This window comes from Scatophagus argus, chromosome 3 (assembly GCF_020382885.2).
Source record: "Scatophagus argus isolate fScaArg1 chromosome 3, fScaArg1.pri, whole genome shotgun sequence".
Taxonomy (NCBI): Eukaryota; Metazoa; Chordata; class Actinopteri; family Scatophagidae; genus Scatophagus; species Scatophagus argus.
This window is the reverse complement of record NC_058495.1, coordinates 24205130-24230228: the sequence shown is the minus strand read 5'-3', so window position 1 is coordinate 24230228 and position 25099 is coordinate 24205130. Positions and strand designations below refer to the sequence as shown.

The 25099-nt window shown below is 40.6% G+C and overlaps 1 protein-coding gene across 10 annotated transcripts in view; it reads right to left on the bottom strand.

Annotated features, from left to right (window-relative positions):
* slmapa (sarcolemma associated protein a) overlaps nt 1-25099 on the bottom strand; it is a 50111-nt gene that overhangs the window by 22202 nt on the left and 2810 nt on the right. For 8 of the 10 annotated variants that reach the window (XM_046384930.1, XM_046384929.1, XM_046384928.1 and 5 more), the window contains exons 2-4: nt 10550-10697; nt 9270-9342; nt 1571-1607 (exon numbers count right to left, since the gene is read on the bottom strand). In XM_046384930.1, the coding sequence (XP_046240886.1) occupies nt 1571-1607; nt 9270-9342; nt 10550-10697 (258 nt within the window). Of the gene's footprint in view, nt 1-1570; nt 1608-6337; nt 8129-9269; nt 9343-10549; nt 10698-22880; nt 23368-25099 lie in introns of those variants that run through there. The other 2 variants (XM_046384937.1, XM_046384938.1) reach the window with 2 other exon arrangements.

Here is a 25099-nt window from a genome sequence, read left to right as displayed (position 1 = left end):
CACACACACACACACACACACAAAGCTCCAGCCTACATTCCTCAGACATGTTACACTGAGGCCCTGTTGTTCTCACTGTTTGAGGGAAACACAGAACAGGGTGAGGCAGCAGAGAAAGTTAACATGGTGCGGTTTGGTTAAGCACACTTTAACAATTAGTCTGGCATTGTTCAGTACAATATCAAATGATAAAAGTACACCCCCTCACACACACACATGTGTTTTCACTGAGCAAACAAAGTTCTCACATCTTACGTATTGCCTAAATACAAGCAACCATACAATAAACTTGTCCCTCAGAGCAGCATGACTTCAGCCCACAGAGAAGATCCCATGTCATGATCCCACAGTGTCAGAACCCAGTTTCACCTCCGAACAGAGAACAAGACTTATGGGACAATGTTTTAACTTTGGTGGACAAACATTTAAAGTTCAGCAAAAAAATCAGACTGAGTCATCTCTTTTTATAGTCAATCAAAGCATGCATTTTTAAAAAGACTGTTAATGATACGTGAAGTCTACATGTCATGGGCAGACAGTGTGTTGTTACAGTGTTACTGCAGAGTATGGACCAGTAACATTTACACGCTGTTTAATGTGCTTCAGCTGACCAGCTAATTAGCTATCTGGCCCGCAAACAGGCCAGAGCAGCGTACTTTTCCCTGGTGAATGTTTGGTTGCTCGTTCAACAAGCTAAGGTTCAGAACGAGATGTGTGGTCGTGTTTGTAAGCCAGATAGGGAGGCTGTAGCAGGAAAGCTGCTATGTTGTCGTGTAGCTCCTGTCTGGCTCAGTGCGACCATCTGCTCTGCCTATGACAGCACGCTGACATTGCTGCTGTATGCAAAACTTGACTGACTGTAATAAAATAAGGTCTCAATGGAAGCAGGTACCAGAACCATACTGCATTACATGCCACTATGCTGCTACTCTTTTCACACCTTAAACATTTGTGTTCAATGCTAATTGCTAACGTGCAATATTGACTGCAAAGTATTTATCATATTCACTGTATGTTTTATATATTTTATTTTATTAGTAATTTTTATCTCCCGTGTTTTATGTTTGCACCTAAGCACCTTACAGAGCTGCTCTACCAATTTCATGGTTTGCTGTGTCTACAATGACAATAAAGGTATTCTGTTCTATTCTGAATGCAACACGAAAGGCTGCCATCACAAAACAAAAAAAAAAATATATCAGAACTTCTCCCTTTGGCTTCTCACTTACTTCTCAAAGAAGAAGAGCACAAATGATTTACAGAGCAGTGTATGTATGCCATACGAATCTAAAATTTGTGTAATTTCTGTTAGACTTTAAATACTCTGTTGTCAAGTAAAAACTTTGCCTCCTGATAACATGAAAGACTTCAGTAGTGTGGAAACAGAAACTGGCAGCAATCCCTGCATTCCTCTATCAGCTGACTACTCCAATCTGTGTGTGTTTGCGTATGTGCGCACAAAGACTACTTATGTCTGCAAAAACCACCCAACACACAGAGAGCAGCATGCATACAAATCTGTGACAAACAGCTTGCACACACAGGACGACACACACATTTCAGTTCTTACCTTGTCTACAGGTAGTGGTAATGGAGTCTGGATAACACTGAAAGAGGAAGAAGATGAGAAAACACTTTGTCACCATGGAAACAGCAGGGAGTGAAGACACATGGAGTAACCACGGCGACAGAGAGAGAAAAAAAAAAGTTGTTCTTAAAGGCCTTGTGGCACTTAGTTTTTACTCTCTTATCTTTTTTTTTTTTTAAACAAAAACTACATCTCAGCACATTGAAGCTGATGATGTGTCAAATCAAATCATGTTTATCTATGGTCCAGGCTGCACACGCGCACACACGAGCACAAACACACGGGAGGGAATACTTTACAAGAGTTCAACTACAGCCTTAAAAAAGACCAAGTTCAATCAGCACCTGCAAGGGTCACAAGAAAACAAAACATTAACAACAACAAAACATCGAGTTTTACCCAACAGGGTTTTAACTATAGGACTGTATTATTACTTGTTTCTGCCATTTTGTCCAGCTGCTGTTTAATTTCAAGAAGAAATGTTGTCATCGAACGCACACAGACGAATAGGCTTTGCAGAAGGGGTAAATCAGTGTGTTACGGTTGCTGAACACAGCCGGTCGATCATTAAGATGGACAAGGATTCCTTAAAGTACAATTAAAGTCAATGAGGGATGTGACAGCTCACTTACACACACACAGAGCAGCCTGAGGCCAGTTTTCAAAAACAAAAGAACGGCCTTTGCAAAAGTACTGGCAATTATGTTCCTTCAGAGAGAAGGAAGATGAGTGAGAACCTGATTATCAAGAGGGGAATTAAACCTTTTTGATCCATTATATGTTGCTTTAAGGTACAACCAATCAACTCACTCACAAACTTAGGTGTGAAACTGATTCCTGTGGCTGTGTCCCTGGATTTATCTACACAGTAACGTTTATTTTAAACAGGTAGCTTTTGAGGTCCATTCCTGCCTGAATGCCAGTGATATACATAATTGTTTTGGCTATGTATAGAACACCATTCATTGCAGGCCATTTGATGCATCAGAGGAAATTAAACCAACCAGAAACAGATGAGAATCCATGTGGGCTTTTTGTTCACACAGCACTAAAACAACAGCAGGTCTGAGTCACACTGTGGGGAAAATTGGCCACCATTTGTATGAACATGACCTCTGTGGAGATATTTATCCAAAGTGCGATATCTTCCAGCAGCACAAGGTCACACAGGTTTGCTTTAATGGGGGGCGGGGGTGGTGTTGAAGGTAATCCAGAATTAACCTGGGAGCACTCAGAGTTCAGTAGTGAAGGTAAACTTGACTCTGGGGGAAAATATAATCCAACTCTGTTAATATGTAACTACGAACCAGCAGGAGAGGCGGAGAATGTAGCAGCTTCCTACAGCAAGTGTATAAAGGAATAATAAATCTCTCAGTGAATACATACTACAACACTTCAGATGCACTGACTTCGTCCCTAATATATTCCTCCACCAGTGAACTACACTTGAGGTCATGGGGGGGGTCACACACAAAGTCACACTTGGCTCATGTATTGTCAGGTTATCTGAAAACACAGCTTTCTCTGGGCTGTCAGAACTTATGTTACCAATTTAAACATTTCTAAATCCTTTTCATTCATTCATTAGTGATGGCTGCTTTGTACTCAAGGTCAAAGCTTCAGTAAGTCAACTGGATAAAACATATGTCAAAGAATAAACCAATAACTACTTTTAGCACCAACAGTGCAGGTTCTTTGCAGAGATCAGGGTTTCTGCTGCTGCTCTCCTTCAGTGTGACAAACTACTTCCACAGAGCAACATCATCCGTTCTGTGATTTCACTGTGCTGAGCTCAGTGTTTTCGTGTCAGAGCTGCCCTACACTGAGCTCTGCTGCATGTCCATCGCCTCACACTCAGGAAGAATTCCAAGCATCCATCAGGTCGTAGAAACTTCAACGTTTCGCATGGTTCAAGACTTTTAATCTCTAATCTGGTGTTTTGTTTTTCTAATAAGCTTCTGTGAGCTGTGACAGCAGATCGTTTTGACCTACATTTCACATCAAAATACACAAAGAAACAATCGTGATGATGTGTAGTAAACTCTGCAGAGAGGCAGACTGAAAGAAACTGGCTGGATGAAACTGGAGTGCACTTTTGCCTTCAAATTAGAGTTTTAGTTGCTTTTTCCAGGAGCCAATTAAAATAATTATTAAATGATGGATACTAGCAGTTCAGCATTTATTGTGCAGCAGTTTTATGTTCCAACGTCTTGCCAACTGCTGGACACTGGTGGTGTGAATTGCTGAAAAGGGCTCTTGAGCTTAATGACTTCATCTTACTGTGCGGTTCAAACAGTTTGTTTCTGCTACATTCATTCAGTCACAGCGGTCTGTCACACTTTAATCGTCATCACCACAGCAATCACTGTGCATAATGATGTCTTAATTATCCCCACCGGCAGCAGCTGTTCTGTCACTCAAACTGCATCATCACAGCAGGAGATGCCCAATACATGACTTATTTATTTATTCTCACCAGTTCATGAATCCAATTGCCCTTTTCCACAGTAGGAATTTGACAGCCTGTAAGGTGCTGCTTCACAGAACCTGAACTCATGGCTGGGTTTTTACTTGTGTTTCCAATTTACAAACAGGGATGTTTGCACATGGAGGTCATTAAAAAGGATACAGTAGATCTGCCCTCATCATTTTTAGCTGTGCTCACAGCATGGCTCCAGGGATGCCAATGTTAGCCTGTCTGCCATTCAGTTGGCCCAAACTAATAATAATAATAACAACAGTACAACTGTTGGATGGATTGACACAAACATTTACACAAACCACAAGTCTGTCATGATATCTAATTCCCACTACAAGGACCAACATCTGTGCTGGATTATTTACATTACATTATCTGTGTATTAAAAAATTATCAATATATATATATAAATAATCAAATATACATTTTTTAGATAGCACAACACATTCACAGAGATCAATTTCAGATATCTTGATTTCCTCTGGCACCACAACAGGTTCATGTATTTGAGGTTGTGTAGTAAAAAGCATCTGCCACTGGACGGATTGTCAGTCATGTTCCCCTAAAGATGAATTGTAATGACTCTGGTGAGTTTTTGTCTAACACTGATGTATGGCTATATACCCACAAAACTAATGATATTCCTCTGTACTTTGTCTTCAATGCTAATTAGCAGATGTTGACAGTGAACATACTAAACATTATACCCCAGTAAACGTCCGTATGTTTGCATCATCATGTTGATGTTGACCTTTAGCCCAAAACACTTTTGTGCCCAGGTACAGCTTCACAGAGCCGCTGGCATGACTGCAGGCCCTTCGTTTGGTGATGTGCTGTTTGGTATGCGACAGAAGTAAACACCTGTGGGACTGACAATAACAGAAGTAGTGCTGGGGGATCCTGGTGGTCTATGAGTTTTAAGACCCTAAACACAACAATCCAGTTCAGCCATAGACTTCTCTTGCAGAGACTATAACTTTCATGACGACCATGAAAAATGGACCCGCACAACAGGTGTCCTCAGCAAACTCGAACTACATCAAACAAATCATTTTCAGTCATCATCAGACACTTAGTGTGAAAACCAGATCAGACCAGCTCCAGAATATCACACATTAAAAAGATAGAGAAAAAAAATCCAGCATTTAACATGACCTAAATTCTCAGCTCTTAAACTATGGCTCACAAAGCATCAAGTCTGCCTACACATACATACACACACACACACACACACACACACACACACACACACACACACACACACACACACACACACGCCAAGTGCAGCCGGTCCAATCAGGCATCCACATCAGACTTAGCTGAGTGCGTTTGCATGCGGTCCAACAGAGACTGGAGAGGCTGATGATGGAAAACACTGGCAGTAGTTTCCATCTGCATCCTGCTCAGATACTTTGGGAAGCTCTCTTGATGAACATTTTGACCTGTCACACATATGGCTCAGCATCACACCTCAGCACAAACCATCAAACACCTATCAAGCACCAGAAGCTAGCACCAAATGTCTCTTCTTTACTTTATCTTTTCTGTTTCTAAATTTTGCCAACTTTACTTAGTACAACAATTCTGAGATCTATAGATACATGTATACTAACAACTTATCAAGGGAAAAAGCAAGGTATTTGCCGTTTTCACCCTGACAATGTGGTGCTTTTCTCTGGTTCATATCATTGTAAAGCTTTGTAACTTGCAAAGAGTTAGCTCTTTCAAGGAAGACCAAAGTTCATTTCCTGGATTAAAGAGCTGTCCTTTCCTCTGTCTCTGGAGAAGATTACTTACATTTCCAAAGGTACACAGCCGCTCTATGAAAACATATGAGGTCCTTTTACTCAGTACATGGAGAATGCAGATTAAAGTAATTAGCTTAATGTGGCTGGTGAAGTATTATTGTAAGTGGTCCTCTGCAGAGTTGCCTTTTATCCAACTGTTCAGTTTCACATGAATTATACAGAGCTCTCTTTGGCAAACTCAACAGTCATCTGAACGTAACGAGAAACAACCCGTGTTGTATGCTCTTTAACAAATATCTAGCACTTCAGATGTCCAGCATCATTTCAGGGCAGGATGGATATTATTTTCTGCCCCATTCACAGACAGAATTAACAGTTCAACTTTCATATTCTGCCAGAACACAAAGAAAGAGAGCCTTTATCATTACAGTATTTAGTTATAAAGCTAGAACAAGCAGCAGCATGTCAGGACCGTCTGAACCTAAAAATCCTGGCTCAGATTCTGGACAGCACAGACGTTACCTGTCACCGTCTTCTTCCTGTGTATCAGCCGGCGATTTATCACAGGACAAAGTTCACTGTTCGGCCTCTATCTCAGCCTGACTCAGCTACTCCCCTGAGAAAATGGATCCTTCCCCGCTACTTCATTTTCTCCCCTAGTTTTAGACCAAGCAGCTGATTCCTTTCTTTTCCACAGCATGAGTGAAGTCATTCCATAACACAAACTTTCTTTCTTTCCTTATACTTTCTGCCCCTCCTCCCCTCTGGGCAAAACAGATGATTTTCTTCTTTTAACTTGTGTGAGTTACTGTAGCTCCACCCCTGTTGGCAGTCACTGTGAGGAAATAAACCCCTCTCTATGGTATGTGGCTGGCTGAAGGTGTGCTGGACAACTAACCTGCCACTGCATGGGCGGGTGGAGTCATCATTTTTAGTATCTCATCTATTTAAAAGCTGACATTCGATGGCTCCACTCAGGTGGGAGAGAGCCATGGTTCTGAAAATGAAACATCCTCTCTGAACACGAGTGAGAGAGTGTAGGTCATTTAAGGAAGAGATAACAGTCTGATAAGGGAAACAAAGGTGAGCTATTGTCATGAACAACAGTGACTGGAGATCAAAAAAATGGTGATTAAACCTGAAACAGATCTGAACGAGGTACCTCACATTTTTATCTGCTGGAATTATTATTCCAACATAGAAGCTCCACATTTCCTGAAACGCCAAGCAAAGCAGAATTACAGCTGTAATTTACAACTAGCTCTGACTCATGAATTGGATCTTTTTGTCATGTTCTCCTCTTGGTGATATTGTGAAAGCATGACTCTGTATTGAATCACAGGGGCGCAAAGCTGCTGCACAAATTTCAAACTTCACTGGCCACACCCAAATCAATGACATCACAGCAGGTGGTGGCATTAGATGGAAAACACAATATGGGTGTGTTCACACACTTTTTCCCCACTGCCTTTTATTCTCCATGAAAACTAATTAAAGTGACAAGAGAGAGCACATACTGCAGCTATTTAAGCCATTACTTCCACCAGTAAATTAATCTACTGTTTTCATGTTAGGCATAAACAGAGTTGTGAGGAAAAACACAGCTGAATCAAGTTTCCAAGGGACACATATTTTGTCTCCTGTATGATCACAGATGCTTTGCTCACACACAGAGGGCGACTGTTCCTGGCAGAATTCCAGATGGCTAATGCTAACACCAAGGAACAGACACATTCTTCAGCTATTAATAAATCTGTCTGATTTAGCTTCACATCACTCTCTCCCCAGCTGCACTGTAAAAAGACAGGGCTGCAGCGCGTAGACTTAAATACAATTAGAAGTTAAGGCTGTCTTTGCTTTAAGAAAATGTTAATTCATTAAAAAAATGCTACATTGGACAAAGTTTTTGTCACGTATCCCGGATATGTAAGCCTGTGATGGTAAAATGTACTCCTGTCCCTACAAGAGATATTTTTAATAAAGTATTGATCGATCAGTAATATCTTAATTCTATGAACATTGTATTCACATGAACCTGGCAAATTCAACCAGGAAGTATTTGTACAATCCTGAGACATCGGTTACACATCAGTAGTTTGGATAATCTGTGAGGTTACACCGCAAAACACCAAGTTCAGAATAGAATGTGGTGTTAACACTGATGAAAAGTTGAAGGTTTGAGTTAATCTAAGCTATTTAAGCAGCCACAGGTCTTCATCTAACCAGCTCAGTGGCGAATTTACATCTCAGCTCCGGGCATGAAGATATGCTAGTGTTCCGTTGGCTATAATGTATATTTTTTGTAATATACATGATTCAAATGGTCAACATTTTATCTTGTTGGAACTAGTGGTGATGATGGCTCGCCTCAGCTTTTCAGAGTTTTATAGTTGTTTATAGTCTCATTGTTTAGTTGTCTCCAATTTAGACAATCTGCTCAGCACCCAACACCAAACTGACACAGTTGGCGAGTAGCTGGTGACTCTACTGGGACGCTTAGCAGCTAAAGAGACAAATATTTCCCTCAGGAGTTGATAAGCGATCAAAAACAGCTAAAATAAGATTGTGTCTGAAGCATGTAAGTGTAAGTGGTGTTTTGGAAATCAACTCTTCGTTTGCCAACACAGACAGCAGGAGCAGAACAGACTTGAAACTCGTTAATTCAGTCTGTATCGTATCCATGCGGGTCAGGATGCTCGTTTGTGTTTTCCAGGCTGAAGACTGGACAGCAGGGCAGCAGATGGCACTGCCCACCATGGCACTGTGCCGCAGCATAACACACACACACACACACACACACACACACACACACACACACACACACACACACACAGATTCCACATGGCATCTATAGCAGCCAATTACAAACTCACTCCACTCTCTCTCAGAGACACACACACACACACACAGGTGGGACTCCCAGTACAGTAGGAAGTTCCATGGTGGGTCAGCTGCTGGTCTGCCCATTTAACTGTACGTACACACACACAGACACACACACACACACACACACACACACACACACACACACACACACACACACACACACCTGTGGTGTCGTGGTGCCGTTACTATAATGTGTAACTCACAGCATGAACCCACATAAACATCAAATGACCACTTGTCCAACACCAACAATAGTTCTTAAATGTTGTCATAAAGATCAACACACAGAGACTATTTCCCTCACAGCTTGTTAACAAACTGATTATCCTCACCAACAACCAGACTGACACTAATCACATTACTATGAAAGCAGAAATCTGGTGTGTGTGTGGAAGTAGTCTACTAATACCATCACAAACTGGTTCATTCCGTCCAGTGACAATGTGGGACAAACAAGCAGTTTCAAACAATTTCATTCAAACCATCTAACATTCGCGCTCGCCATAGGATTTGTAAGGACCAACATAAGCAATTAATTTATCAGTATTAACCAACTGAGACTGCTTACTCGCTTCGTCTGCGTGCCTCCATCCCATCAGGTAGGAAGAGTTTGATTGTTGACACAATGCAGCCATGAGTGACTGGAAAGACAAACAGAAAACCACCACGTTAATGTACAATACTTCAGTACTTGTTACCAGTTCTGAGTCAGAGTTCCACAATGAAGTTATCCTGAACTAGCATCCACTAGCTCTGAAACTGCAGAACTGCTGTACAGTTACCACTACAACACATTTTAGTACCAGACATCGTGTTGTTACGGGGGCGAAAAAGCTAAACAACTGATCTCTTTACTGATCGAGATTATTCCGATGACTGCAATACTCGAGACAAATACAAGCAGTCAAGTGTGTGTGTTTCTGCTGTCCCCTGCTGACAAGTTTCCCCGTTTCCTGTTCCTACTTTCATTTGGTAAAGGGTTTCTGTCCAAAGAGAATTAATTTGGGATCCTGGTTCAGTGTCTTATTCAAGGAAACTCTGACATGTGAACAGAGGACACAACAATACAGTATTTGACAGACATGAATTTACATTGGGCCGTCACTATGATGGATAACATCACTCAAGCGCATTTCATGTACCCTGCCAACTCATTTTCATTGTTAATGAAAAAAAAAAAAAAAAAAAACAGTGACTGCCCAGAACAAAATGCATACAAAAATTTAAGACTGTACAGCACGCATTCATAAAGGACACATGATTTTTAGTTGAAGAGCTAAAACCTGTAAGCACACAAGGTCTCTTGTACTCTTCCTGAGAAAATGAGCAGCAACTTGTGGTGTAATTTTGTGTAATTCTGTGGTTTAGCAGGATTGGATTCTGAACTGTAAACTGGGATAAACAGAAAGAGTAATGTTTACAAAAGGGTTAGGTCTTGGGTTAGGGTTAGTAAGAGTAGTCTCATATGAATGAGGTCCAACGCAGACAGAATATGAACAGGGTTTCCAGGATGAAAGCAGTATTAGTGGAGCTGAAAATTTGACCTGGATATCAGCTATACAAAGCATACCGTCTATGACCTAAGTATAATGAGCCCTAAGGTACCCTCAAGGGTTAGTCAAGTGTAATCATTTCAGGGATATATGTGTGCATTATCAACCACAGGCCTGATGGAGGAAGGGCAAACCTTTCTTTGTTCTACCCCACCATAACCATGTTTTTCTGAGTCTTTCCGTCCTGCATCTCTCCCACCATAACGTCAAACAAAACAAACTGTTTCAGTGTATTAAAAATACTATTCATTTTAACATGCTACTGCATGCAAATATATTTCTCATATGCACGTACCTTTGCGTGTGTTCTCAGTGACGTCGACGCCAAACTGAATGATGTCGCCGGAGAGAACCTCACACGGCGGACTCTCCTCCGAGCCGCGACTCAACCTCTGGCTGTTGATGAAGGTCCCGTTGCTGCTTTTAGTGTCCTGCAGGTAGAACTGACACACAAAAACACAGCAGGTCACAACCATGTGAAGAAATCCAGAAAACACTGTTACAAGAACAAGAAACATGAACTGTTGTACTCATTGCAAGTAAATAGAGTCAAGTTGAGACTATTAAGGACACTGTCAGAGGGAGAGAAACAATGTGATGCTGGATGACAATAAACATTCAGCTGCAGCTCATAATTAAATTTCACAACCGTCAATAGTAATTTTCAGACTCTATACATCATATTAGTGCTTATGCAGTATTACAGCAGCCAAGCCACACCCAGTCTGTTAACATCAGCCTTAAGGATGTAACGAGACACGGAAGTCACAGTTCAATTAATACTTGCATCTTGGTGTGAAAAAAATTTTAAAAAAGAAAGAAGAAAGACAGACACTAGTGCAAGAAACTGGAAATACAATTAGAAAAAAAAGACTGTACATAAAGATAAGTGTTTCAATTAATTCCACTTGGGCTATATTTAAAGAGTCAAAACACCCAAATTCCTGTCGTGCACTACAGTGAGGCAACACAGATCTGCTGTTTTTTGTGTACTTCGTAAGTCTCTCTGCTGTTGCTGTAGCTGACCGGGAACCTGAATTTTCCCCAAAGAACAGATTTAAAAAGGGAGCAAACCCGTTTTCCAGCTACCCCGTTTTATTTGCACTTGCTGTGATTGCTACTTGCTGTATTACATTACATTATACTGTATGTAATGAAATGTATGCATGCATACATTCATAAACTACCACAGGCATGTAATGCAGTCACTTGTATACTGGCAGCTCTGCACGGCTGTACTTGAGCTACAAGTTCCCAAAGGCAAACACTGAAACACTGAAAACACACGCTCACAGCGACAGTGCTAACAGGCTGGCATTCAGCAGGTCAGCTTATCTTAGTTCAGCATGTTAGCATGCAAACATTTGCAAAATACAAAGAACAACTGAAACTGATTGGAATGTCATTAGTGTTGCAGATATTTACCCAAAGTTTTGGACAAATGGAAATTTGAACATATAAAGGCAACAGATGAGAAGTCCCATAAGGACCTTTGGCTGTGTGACTAGTGGTTCATAATTTAACCCCAAGGCAACAGTTATGTCCACAGCTCTGAAATATACATTGATGCTGGCAACACAGCAACATCAGGCGCACAGCACGAGCACCACGAGGGCAACAACAACTACGACAAGAACGCCAACAGCAAGCATACATTAATTCATTAATTACATTAACTCACTTTCATTCAGAAAAACACACCAATGCATACAATGAAATCAGTGACATATTCACAGACATGGAAATAAAGAGTATGTGCACACACACATAACATACAAACATAAACCTAATGCTAGAACACATACAGACACAGTAAGGTATAAATTACACGATACACACACACACACACACACACAGTTAGCCATCTGATCTGGATGCCTGAGGCCTCCCTGTCTGTCTCGTTCCAGGAGTTTCATTCATCAGCTCTCAGTTCCCCGTCATGACTGAAAACCACTGTCGATCTACCAGAGAGGGAAACATATACTGAACACTGAATGGAAGAGAGAAGGACTGAAGGAGGAGGGAGGGAGGGAGAGAAAGAGGGAGAGAGAGAGAGAGAGAGAGAGAGAGAGAGAGAGAGAGAGAGAGAGAGCTGCTGAGACAGGTTGGCTTCGCCGTTTAGGCGAATGCAGTGTGATACGAAAAGCTACCAATTCACAGATGATGATAGCTACACACACACACGCACGCATCGACACACAGTTACCTCCTGTCCCCATGGTAACCTGGAGACAGGGAGGGAGGGACCTAACTATAGAGCTTTTCACCCAGCAACAAAACACACACACACACACACACACATATATATAAAACGCAGCACATACCTCACATATGGCTCTCACACATTTATATCTGGTACATCCATCTCACTCACACTCACACACACACAGAAAACATGACATCATCGACCTGAGAGCAGCACACTGCTGCTGTAGTCGCAGCCCAGTAAAAGTAACATTTTGTCTGCATCATGTTTTGACTAGTAAAGCATTTGGCATGTTGACATTCACTCGTTACGCAGCACTAAAAGCAACACGTCACAAGACCAATAAGTAATAAACATCACTAACACACAGTCCTTTAATTCCATTGAAAGGGACCGCTGAAGCAGCTCAGCAGGGGTCTCAGTGAGGAGGATCCTTTAGAAATACCAAAAATCCGACTCAACTCAACAATACAGTCTTTTACTGACTGATGAAACCTGTTGGTAAAAGATTACTCAGCTGTGCATAAGTAAGAACAACATTTTCACCATCTAAAGAAACCACTTTTCTATCCAGGGAAATGAATAAAAGCTTTTCCTGCCACATTCAGAGGAGCTCCCAGTGTCTTTCTCTCCATTACCAGTTGTTGTCCGACATCAGTCAGCATTTGATCTGCTGAGCTAATTTTAACGCCTAAACCTCATGCCTCATACAGGAAGTCCCTTTCATTTCCACAAACAAATTTTGGACTTATGTTTATGAATGACAGTTGCTTCGTTTCCTCATTTACCAGAGTTAGAGGGTCGGCTAGCAGTTCATCAGCAGCCGGTGCTCTTCCCCACTCAGTTCTCATCCCAGCTGACTAACCATGAAACACCTGTCACATCAGCACTACAGACACTCCAGTCCTCTTAAGTGTCCCGATGACTGACTGACTGACTGCTGAATGAAAAGAATGAACGAATGAAATGACAGATTCACAGGTTAACTCAGGAAACTGATGAAAAGTGACTGATTTAAAGTGCTGAGTTCAGGTGTGTTGGTCTTACGGTTTATCTGATGTTCCCTTTTGAAACACAGACACAACAACACACTAACCATGGACATTAGCTGGGCTTCCTTCTATGTGTGTGTGTGAGTGTGAGAGTGTGTGTGTGTGTGTGAGAGAGAGAGAGAGAGAGAGAGAGAGAGAGAGAGAGAGAGAGAGAGAGAGAGAGCGGGTAAGAGGGAAAAATTCCTTCCCTATTCAGTCAGCTGGTAAAGTCAACTGCCACATGCCAACATCCACACAGTTCACTACTGTCTCCATCGCTTCCTTTGCTCTTTCAACTTCTCTCAAAAGAATTATCTGATTTACTACAGCTCCTCTTTTGACCTTCATGTCTGCTGCACAAGTGCACACAACTACGGTAAGTATGATAGATCAAAACTGAAGCAGGGAGTGGATCTGTAAACTTTGATGGATTGTGTGAAATAGGTCTGATGACGGTTTTCAATATTGATTTATCTGTTAATTATTTTCTTGATTAATCAGTTAGTTGTGTGTGTATATAAGAAAATCAGCATTTTTCTTCTTAAAAGATTATGCAAATCAATCAATCAATTATAAAAATAGACAATGACAACTAATCAGTTAAGAACTGCAGCTGACAAAAAAAAATTGCAAAGAATTAATTGAGCTTTGTGTACTCAAAGAAGAAAAGGAATTTTGGAATTGAGAAATAGTCAACCCTATCGACACTTTCGACTATTTTTTCACCAGCACCGACATTCCTGCACCACTGCCACCCACAAACAGAACATTTCTCGGAGAAACACTGCATCCCTTCATCCCTCTCTGTCCTCCTCCTCCCTTTCTCCCTCCATCCCTCCTCCCTCATTAGCGTCAGCTAAATGAATGCCATGTAATTGTGTTTGGATTTTAATTTGCCCTCAGCCTCCAAAAACGGTACGAACCATCAGCTGGCAGCCAACAGGCACGACAACTACTTAACCAGTCAGGAGGTCGACACATGACACCAGTTTGGTTGGCCACTGCACAGACACACATCCCCACATACACACAATGACTTAACAAAGAGATATTAGTCGTCAGCTGACAGATAAACTCTGAGTCTGTATTTGTTAAGTCTTTAAGAACCACCATGAGAAGTGGCAAAAATACTTTGACCTCAGAGTACAACATGTGTGCTTTATGTTCACTCTGCAAGAGAAAAAAAATTATTACACTGAGAAAAGTCTAAGTTTTTGTGAGTATGTATAAAATGAAGTCAACACATTTGTAAACCAACACATATCATCAAAACCAAAGAGCTGCAACAAAAGTGCATAAAATATGGATGTTGCATATTCTAAAATGTGCATTGATTTGTGCACATCCAGCTGCATCGAACAGTTATGCTGTTGAATAATGGCCAGAAAACATAATGATGCCACGGTGAAGTTGACCTTTTAGATATAAAATGTCATCACTTCATCATATTGAATATCTGTGTGAAACTGTGTGATAATCAGTACATTAATTCTTTAGTTAAGGCTAAAAACATACTTACGAGGTCACAGTTACCTTTGACCACCAAATTCTAATCTCTGAGTCACAGTGGACATTTCTGCTAAATTTGAAGAAATTCCCTAACGGTGATCCAGAGATTTCACGTTTACAAGAATGTGAACAGTTTGTGCCTTATTGACCAGTGAAATAAGTTACAATTTATATGTTATTAGTTGTTACATTTTAACTTACCATATGGCCTAAGTGTAACACCTTCCAAAAGTACATCACAATATGCCAATTACCTAACCCTCGATAGCATGTGGCCTTCTTTTGAAAGAAGATTTTGTAAATGTAAGCGACAGTCGTCATGGCATAAAACCAAACATCTGCAGATCTTCACAAGACTTGATAGTCTAACACTGGCATTGCCGCCAGCGCTGATTTCTATTTTGTTTTGTTTTTTTAAACCAAGTTTTGTAAGTATTCTTTGAAGGGAGACAGAAAAAATGTGAACCTTTTATCCAGATAACATCTTTGAAAAGGAGTGCTTTTCAAAGCCATACATCCTGTAGTTCCTCATCAACTGAAACAGATTTTTATCCAATCATTTACCACCTGCTGGTACCTGCTTGTCCATCCTAACAGGTAAGAACAGCTCTGTGACTTTCCTATACACAGATAGGATGATTTTCCTTGAGTTGGGAAAGATGATAAAATACTTTATCTGACACACTGAGAATCTTGGGCCAGTCACAACAGATTTCTTACTCAACTTGATGAACTTGTTTAGTGAACTCTCACAACTTAGCAGAAAATACTGAAGTAAGGCAGGAATTATGCTTGAAGGTAATGTAGTGTAATGTCAGTTGTTATTGTACAGACTAATGAGTAACTAAAGGTCAACATCAGAAGTCACTGCCACAAAAGTCAAGAGGAAGGTCAAAAGGCAGACAAAGAAGAAAACACTGAATTTGTGTTAAATATTAGTGCCAGTAAAAGTCTAAAGAGGCTCTTTTGTGGGGCTGGATATCAAAGGATTGGTCACACCACAGGATTGGAGCTGATGCATGACATTTTCTCCACACTTTCATACTCAGTCACGCTGAAGGAAGCGAGTCATGACTGGCACAATAAACCTGATATTAGCACTGGGATAGAGGCTTATTAGACTGGAGAATGAGAGAGAAAAACACACCAGCAATTAATAACTGTCACCTTTCACACATGGAACCTGTAACATTCCTGGTTTCCTCCATCTGTTTAAGCAATCTATTTTTTGCATTCACGCATAGGTCTCTGGACTGTTAAAGCTAGAGATTTCCTGAGCAAGATTTATTTTGGCCCTTATTTCTTAATACTGTCCGATCTGATTTTTATAGCCTTACTTCAATGTTCAGGCATTATGCAGCTAACACACTGAAATTACAGCTTTCATAAGCTACTTCTCCCAAATATTGAAGATTCAAAAATGCAAAGTATATAATCTTAAATCACCTTTAAGATATGAATGAAAGATTGAGCGATTAGAATGCAAATCCTGAAATTGATATGGCACAACTGGCTCAAGAGAAGACCTTTATTGGAAGTAGTGGGAGCTACAGTGACACTTGTGGTTGGACAGTGGTTTCACCCAGTGGGGCTTCTCATAAATGATCTTTGGTGGAGTACAGATGCCAGTTTGGAGAAAGCACACAAACTTGACAACAGACAAGTGTCTTTTGACACTGGAAGATGCACTTATAATTAACAGCTGATACAAGCTGCAGCTGGTGATGTTTATCATTTTAACCAGTGAAAGTGACAGTTGGCACCAGTTAAAAGAGAGAAGCTCCTACCTGCATGTTTTGCATGCTGTTCTTTACTCATAACAATAGTAATTAGAGATCTATTCGTTTCACCAATCTCAGCCACTCCCTGGCATTCACAGAATGATAATTTTTACTCCAATATGCTGCACTGGGGTAAAGGAGAGCAGCACTTCAACAGCATGGCTGAGGAGGACAAAACACCACAGGATACAGGACTGAAATGACTGGTTTTTAACGGTCTTAATTTTAGCCAATATAATGTAAATTTGCCCAGATCAGCAGTAATACAGATTCTTAGGATTGGCTCAGGATATCTATAGTTTAAACATAATAGAACCATTTTGGATAGCACTTCAGTGCTCACGCGATATTTGGCAACTTCCACAAGAGCCAAGCAGAAGTAATGTATGATGGGGAAAGACTTGACAACATGCCATTAAAGCTGCTTCGTTATCGCACCCTCAGCACAGAGTCTGAATTTTGCTCAAAATAAACCTGGGGTGCTTTTCAAATATTCAAATACGATGCCGGCATGTAAAACTGCCATTTGCAGGTTAGCGTGCATGTCTGAGAAAGGCTGTAGATGGAGAGCGAGGGTAGGAGAGTTTGTTGATGCCGGTGTGTGTCGGTGCAGAGAGCCAGCTGAAGCCTGGACACCTGCCACCATTTCCAAAAGAGGCGGTTTGCTGCTACTGGCAAACAGAAAGAGGGTTTTATCAGTCAGCATGTGAGCATATTCCTGCAGCAGAGAGTGTGTTTCCTTGAAAGGTGACCGTTGGCGTGCGTGTGTTTCAGCCACAGATTTCAGCTTCCTATTTTCAGCTCTGTCACTTCAGTGGTGTGACATATAAAAAAAAAAGAACTAATTAACTGGTTAGTCTGAAAAATTAATTGTCTACAATTCTGCTAGTCGATTAATTTAAATCATTTTAAAAGGGCTGAATGGTTCCTTTCATTCCCACTTAAAAGGTATCCAGTGTGAACAAAATGGCATTAAAATGTCTTTTTCTGCAACATTTCACACTGCTGTGTCTCACAACTCCTCATGTGGAATTTACTGGAAGCAAACGTTTATAGCACTATGCCTATTAACAGCAACAGTCCTGATGCCAACCAGATCAATCAGTCATTTAATACACTTAAATAATTTAGTGTGTGTTATTAAATGATGCAGAGGTTTTTGAATGGATTGAGTTTCATAGGGAGAAAAGTCAAATGCTTGTAGTACTCCAGTTACAAAAGAGGAGGTATCATCAACAGAAGACGTGTTGACTGAGAGCACTAACAATGCTGTAGCTCAGCTAGTTAACCTAAACTTATGAGGCACACGTCTGGATGTAGCATCATGTGTTTTAGTGGCTTGTGGTGACTTCTAACAATAAATTCATGAAGGCAGATAGTGTCAACAGCAAACTTCTTCCAGTGCTGAAAAGCTGAATATTCAGGATGAGTTACAGGTAGTATAACAAATTAGTTCACTTGGGGTCAGGTGATATGATGGCATATAAGCTGTGGTAGAAATGTGCCCACATGTTGGCACTATCCCCGAGCATCTCTGTTATATATTCAGGACAGCCTACATAGGAAATCAGGTTTGGATTCTTATGTGGTCTCGCAAATCCAGCTGCCTCGCAAGGTGATGTGATGTGGCCTGCAGGACTGCTCACCACAGAAAACAAATGCAATAAGAAAATGTGGAGGAGACTGAAACTGTAAATACGGAGCAAGAGGCATCTGAAGAATCTGTTCATAAAAGGAGTGAGACTTGTTTGTTTGAACTTTTCTTGAAACCAGGATACATACCGTTATCATGATATGAAATGACACCTCAGAGATTTGGAGGTTCACCTGTTGACTAGTGTTTATTCTGGTCAGCATGAAAAGCTAACATGTTAGCTCTTCTGGCTTTCTCACCCCAACCTTCATACCAGGCTTTCTGAGGTTCACACAACCAACAAGATATGTAGATAGAGCTCCACAATGGTTGGTGATTTAACAGACATACAATTATTAAATGGGCTTTAACACCTGTGCACTCTCAATACGACACTGCTTCCAATGGCTTCCATCATGTATGAACAAGTTATATAAGCTGCCTCTGGTTTAGCATGTTTAAAGAGGATCAAGTTCAGGAGAGTGAAAGTTAAGAGTCAGGCATTAGGATTAAACACTAACCAGCAGACAGACTGCACATTTCAAAACAATGCGTAGATTTAAATTAATTCTGACATCAATAATCAGAATTAATCTGTGACATTCCTAAAACATTCCCACCCCTACTTTTAGCGCTCCATCATGGTGTCCTGCTGCAGGATCTGGATTCAGTGTTCCTATCAATGAACTCACACATGCACAGTGGCAGAGCTGTTTGCCAGAGTGCTGTTGCTGCCAAAAGTGTCTTATTCCTTCACACTCAGAGTTACTGAGCTGTGTCCTGTCTGTGTTATAGCGTTGGTATTCAGATTGAGGCCAGTATCATGCTGTGGAATACTAACACCAGACAACAGTTGTGCTCTGCTGTCAGCATTGCTCTTAACCAGGTGCCTGTCTGGTCGTCTTTATTACAAATCAACAACAACCAAGGGCAAAAACGGACTAAAGATGCTGGTGAATGATGCTGTATGAAATCCCTGCCCTCACTAACAGATAAATCGGCAGCTTCTCTGAATGTGGCCTGTGCCTTACAGATGTGTTTGCACTATGCTGCAGTGTTGGCTTGGGATGGCAGTGCGTTTTCCAAACAAATTACCCTCTTAACTGTGAGTGTTTTCATGCAAGTCATATTTATTCAGATTTTAGCAAACATAACAACCAAGTCTGACACCTGGACAAATTGCCTTTCCAGTCATGCAGCAATGAACTTGTCCATTCATAGGGAGTAGGTTTGTGCTCGCTGACAGTTAGGGGGCACTTGTACCCTAAAGGTACAGGAAGAGGAGAATCCCTGCTTCTGAGTACATCTGGCCTCACCTGAGGCCTACAATAATCTAATGACTCATCTATTGCAGGGTGTGTGAGTGTGTTTTCTCATTATAACCAAACAACTAGACAAAAATTTTTCACCCAGCACACAACACCCTGAGGGCTCTACTACACAGCCAGCTAACTGGCTCATCCAGGTAACTTCAGGAGGCACTTATTCTTTTTTTTTCTTTTTTTAAAATGGTTCCATTCCTGAGATGACCAAATCAACTACCCCACATCTTATTCACTATTCGCAGTATCCTTTAACACCAAGTTAGGCAATCAGAGTTTATCAACCCTGACTTAATTACAGCGAGTTAAATTTCAGGAGGTTGGTGCTAAAAGATCAAATATTGTTGCTGAAATAACCTTTCATTACAGCTGTTGGATGTTTGCTTTGCTAAGGCCAACAGAGCATCCAATAGATGAGAGTGATATTTTATAAATACTCCTGCTGGCATACAGGGGACAGCCCTGATGAATTTTACAACACATGTTAGCATCGTGTTGAACTTTGCAGGGTTGTCTCTCCTTTCAGCTCGAATCACTGAAATACCCTTCCCACTCTTAAACTATTCATTCATACTAAAATTAAAGTCTGCATTTCCCCTGCATTCTTTTCACTTTTAACCCACTCTAAATCCTCCATAGAGGGCTGACCAAACGTGATGATGGACTGCAAAAAAGCGGTGCAGATCCTGATGTGAGGTACTACATGGGGCATATCAACCCCCGGCAGGGAAACAAGCCGGAGTAGAGAGGAGACGAATTTAGCTTCGACACTGAATCACACACAGCTACAGCACTGATGCAGCAGTATGTACAGTCAAGCAGCAGACCTATAAGGAGACAAAAAGCCACACAATTCAACATTTTAACTCTAACTAACAGGCATGCAAACCTGCTAGTATGAATAAACTCATCACCAACATGCTAATGTTAATTTATAATCTATTTATATGATCTTATGGCATTTAATATAACCTAGTGATGACACCAACACATCAGAGTCAAGGCTCTGTAGTCAACAAACACAGTTCTGACGTGTCAGAATTACGACCTCCAGGAGGATAAACGTGGTCTGATTCATTCAACTGGCACATGTTAAGGTTCAGTGTCCACACTCACCGGATGAATGAGTGGCTGGATGACTCCAAGTGATACAGCTTTATCACAGAGATCTCTGTGCCGAGTCCTAAATCTGGTTTAATCTGCCGAGTATCTCCCTGAGCACACCACCGATCAGCCGACCGAATGACAGGTTGTTTTGAGGTTTTTGAGTGGCTTAGTGACGTGTTGCTTGCTTTAATGGCAGCTTTGGAAAACAGACAAGTTGACTGGTCATGATAGGAAAGCACATGTGTTTATAATTGTGGCTCAATTCTATTACATATAAGGGACTGGAAAACCCTCATGGAATGCAGCCTTTAGTGACATTAATAAATCCATCTGTTTTTTCGACTTTTAAATATCACAGTCATAAACGTCTAATAAGGCTGAGTATTGTTACTGTTACTGTACTGACTACCACACAATTGGCAATTTTATAGCAGAAAAAGTTTGCATTCAATGTCTCTATGTTAAGAAAGTTATCTGAAACACATTCTGGACTGTGACAAAACAACTTTACATCGTACATCTGCATTTACATTTTCTTGGCTTCTAGTATGGTTATATACTTATTGTCTCATTTTTGTGGAATGTAAATAAACTTAAGTTGGGCTTGATTGCAGGGTTGCTGTAGCAGCAATGTTAAAAGAATGAACTATATGTGGAAAATACGTGGTGATAAAGCTGGAAAACTGCTAGAATCTGGAGAAACTTAAAGAGGAAGGAGGAAGTAAGCTGTAATAGTAAATGACAGGGCACTGACATCTCATCTGTTTGTGTGAGAAACCGTCTGGCTGCGTGGCTCACAGGTCATCTGACAAAGTGCTTCCCAAACTTTAAGAGTTCAGATAGAAGTGGCTGTGTCCAATCTGACCTTCCCATGATAGCTGCTGTTTAAATAAGAACACACTTCATTATTTTCCTCTAAGAGCTCTTCAGATTTCATCCCACCAGCTGCGCTCATGTCAATTAGTTCATCCTTCCCTCACAGTAGTCAGTGTCAAGGCAACCGTGCCAGCGGGAGACCCCATATCAGCAAGCTACAGAACGTAACATGCGATCACTGTGCTGCAGGTCTCAATCTTTAATCACATTTTAGTCTGGCTGCAAACAGTAAAGCTGACCAAAACATAAAAGACATGATGTCATCATGTTGTGATTTTTACAGCTTGTCTAGTCCAGTGATCCTCAGAATCAAACAATGAAGGATCTTTGTGGAATCTCTTGCAATCTAAACTATATTCATACAGGCAGGCATTGTAGCGATTAATGCAGGGTTGTGCAGTGGTGTGGGTGTGTCATCACATGGCCCATTTGTGTAAACACATCAAGTGCAGTTAAAAGGTTATGTTAATTTTGCACATTTCTCACATTTGCAAACAATGGCCCTACTTTGCTGCTCCTTTAAATCCTGTGAAATTTTGGAAGAACTTTAGCTATATGATGCCTTGTAGAGAAATCATCTGCTGTTTTAAGATAACTGACTTGGCTCCGATTTCTCCTCCTAGATCCTGCTGCCAGAGCAGTTTAATAGTGAACAATTGCCACTTAAAGTGTTGTTGACATGTTTCCAAGATTAATAATAATCAACATTATAATTATCAACACTGCTGACCAGCCGGTCTGATCACCTGCTTAAGTTACTGTCCACCACAACGCCACGTCAGGTTGCATTTCTCCTAAAGTTGATTCGGTCCTGAATCAGCATCCCCTGCAGGCCACAGACCACAGCCTGAACACACCATCCATACCTAAATAATAGGAAGAATGATGTTTTTGCCGCAATGTCTGATCTGGTCTTAGTACAGCCTTACAGTAAAAGGAGACCCTGCTCTGATGTACAGAACAATAAAATGAATAATAAAGAAACCTTCTGGTTCACTGAGCCAACTGATTGGTTCATCAATCACAGGATGTGACCAATCACACCTGTTTCTCTCCACTGCACACTTATCACACACAGACAAGATGGAAGGAATAACCGGTGAACAGAAAAAAAAAACACCAGATGCTACAGTAAAGCATATTTTTACAGTTTTCACTGACCTTTTATTTTGTTCTACTTTTGGTTCCTGAGCCGTATTCTGATCAACACACCTTGAAGTAACAAAGCAGGACATCCAAATGAAAGCATCAACACCAAACTGTTTCAACACGATATTAAAGTGAAACCGTCGGTTGGTTTTTCAACAAAACTAAACTGCAGATTCATGTGGTAAACAACATTTCCACTACAGTTTAGAGGAACCTTCAGTTATGAGGTACTGGTTAAGCAAGCCAGGTCATGTAGGTCTATATCCTGTGTCTTTGCGTTTTGCAAGAAAGAGTGAATACTGAGCCACTGCCCTTTAACAGTTTCCATAAAATTATAATGAATTTCCATAATTTGAATGCAGTGTATTTTGTATTTGTATGTGCTCATCCTGTGTCCTAATTTTAAGCTGAACACAAATTCTGACCACACTTATGTATGTAGTGAATTCACGCTGTGAAAATAAATGTGTAAATATAGCCTAAACTTTAAAGAATATTGACCTACAAAAAGGCTAAGACCTACAACTACGTATGTACTCATGCCAATACAATCAACTAATGCATTAATTGTACTTTACTTAACCACCAATTTTTCAACATTACAGTCTTACAATGTGATGCTTAACCAAAGTTTCTGACTAATGGTAAAAAGTAAAAAACAGTGGACAAAGTTGCACCAAAAAAATATTGAGAAGCATAGTTTCACAACATTAACATTACAAAAAAAATTTTTTAAAAACTTAAACTTAACTTAAATAAAGTGAAAATTTGGACATGTTTAAAGGGTTCATGTTCATTGTGGTGTTAAACCTTAACAGAAATATCACCTGAATCTGCAGCTGCTCTGGGGTTTTAAGAACCCTTTCAGGAGTTTCAGCTCATTGTTTAGCTGTCTGTTCGGTAACTTCATTGTTCAGGTTCACTTTCAAAACTGTGACGCTCCTGGTCACAGCAGTCAGCCGTTTTCAGTGAAAAAGCTCTACAAAACAGAATTACCATCTTGTGGTTGTATGATTCCCAGCCAGTCAACTTGCAGTTTACATCATTGTTTCTACAGACTAATATCATACATGCAGTGTATGAAGATGTTGAGGGAATTGAATAAAAGATCATATCATTTCCTTACCCAAAAGGAAGTTATCACTGTCTTTTCTACGTAGTGACTTTTTCCACTGACAAAACACGCTGACTTCATTTATCTACTATTTTTACAAAAGGACTGATGTGGAGCTTTGTCATATGGCACAAAGATAATCACCTGCATCTCAGTGTCATCAAAACCAAAGCATGAACTGCAATGCTCCAATTATGGACGTGCAAAGACGTCAAAAACCTCCCCTTCTGTTGGTGGTGTTAAATAATGGATTATGTGATGGCAAAGCATTTTACAGAACATTATAGTGTCACAATAAAGATGACCTTGGATCTTCTTTTGGATATAAAATCATCACTTCATCAAGACATTTGTGTAAAACTCCGTCATCAGTAAGAGTATGAATTCTAAACTTTTGGCCAAAAACATACTTTGAAAGGTCAGAGTGACCTTCATCCACCAAAATCTAACCATTTCATCTTTGAGTCTAAGTCGACGTTTGTTCCAAAATCGAAGGAAATGCCTTCAAGCCATGCCTTTGAGAAATGACGTTCATGGGACGGACAGGCAACCCAAAAACATAACGCCTAGTGCGATGGCAGTCACCAACGCACAGGCTTAAAAACAATTGATCCCCATTAGTCTGTATGTGTGTGTGTAACATTGGTCAATCCATGTGTGTGTACACGTTTTATCCCTGAAGAGAGGAAAGGATGACGCTACTGGTGTCATTATAAATAGCTTATGCTGTGTCCACACACACACACACACACACACACAGAGGGTATTTCAAAGTCCCTGCGTGCCACATAGTTGGGTAATCCCGCGGCTGTCTCAGCCTGTTCAACCTGTTCTACATAGAAACTACAGAAACTGAAGTGACAGAGCGACAGATGCTACAACACATAGATTTAATCCATCTACTTCGGATCTCAGATCATCGGAATTCAATTAAAGTACAGGTTGACTTCCCAGACAAGGATTAAGTCTGGTCCTTGACTGAACTAAGGACATTTCTCAATGGATATCTGCACAGAACTGCATTTAGTCCAGGACAAAGTTTAACCCCTGCCTGGAAAATGAACCCAGGGCGCTGCTGTTGCTGTTTTTCAATTATTTTTGTGGTTTTAGTTTTCTT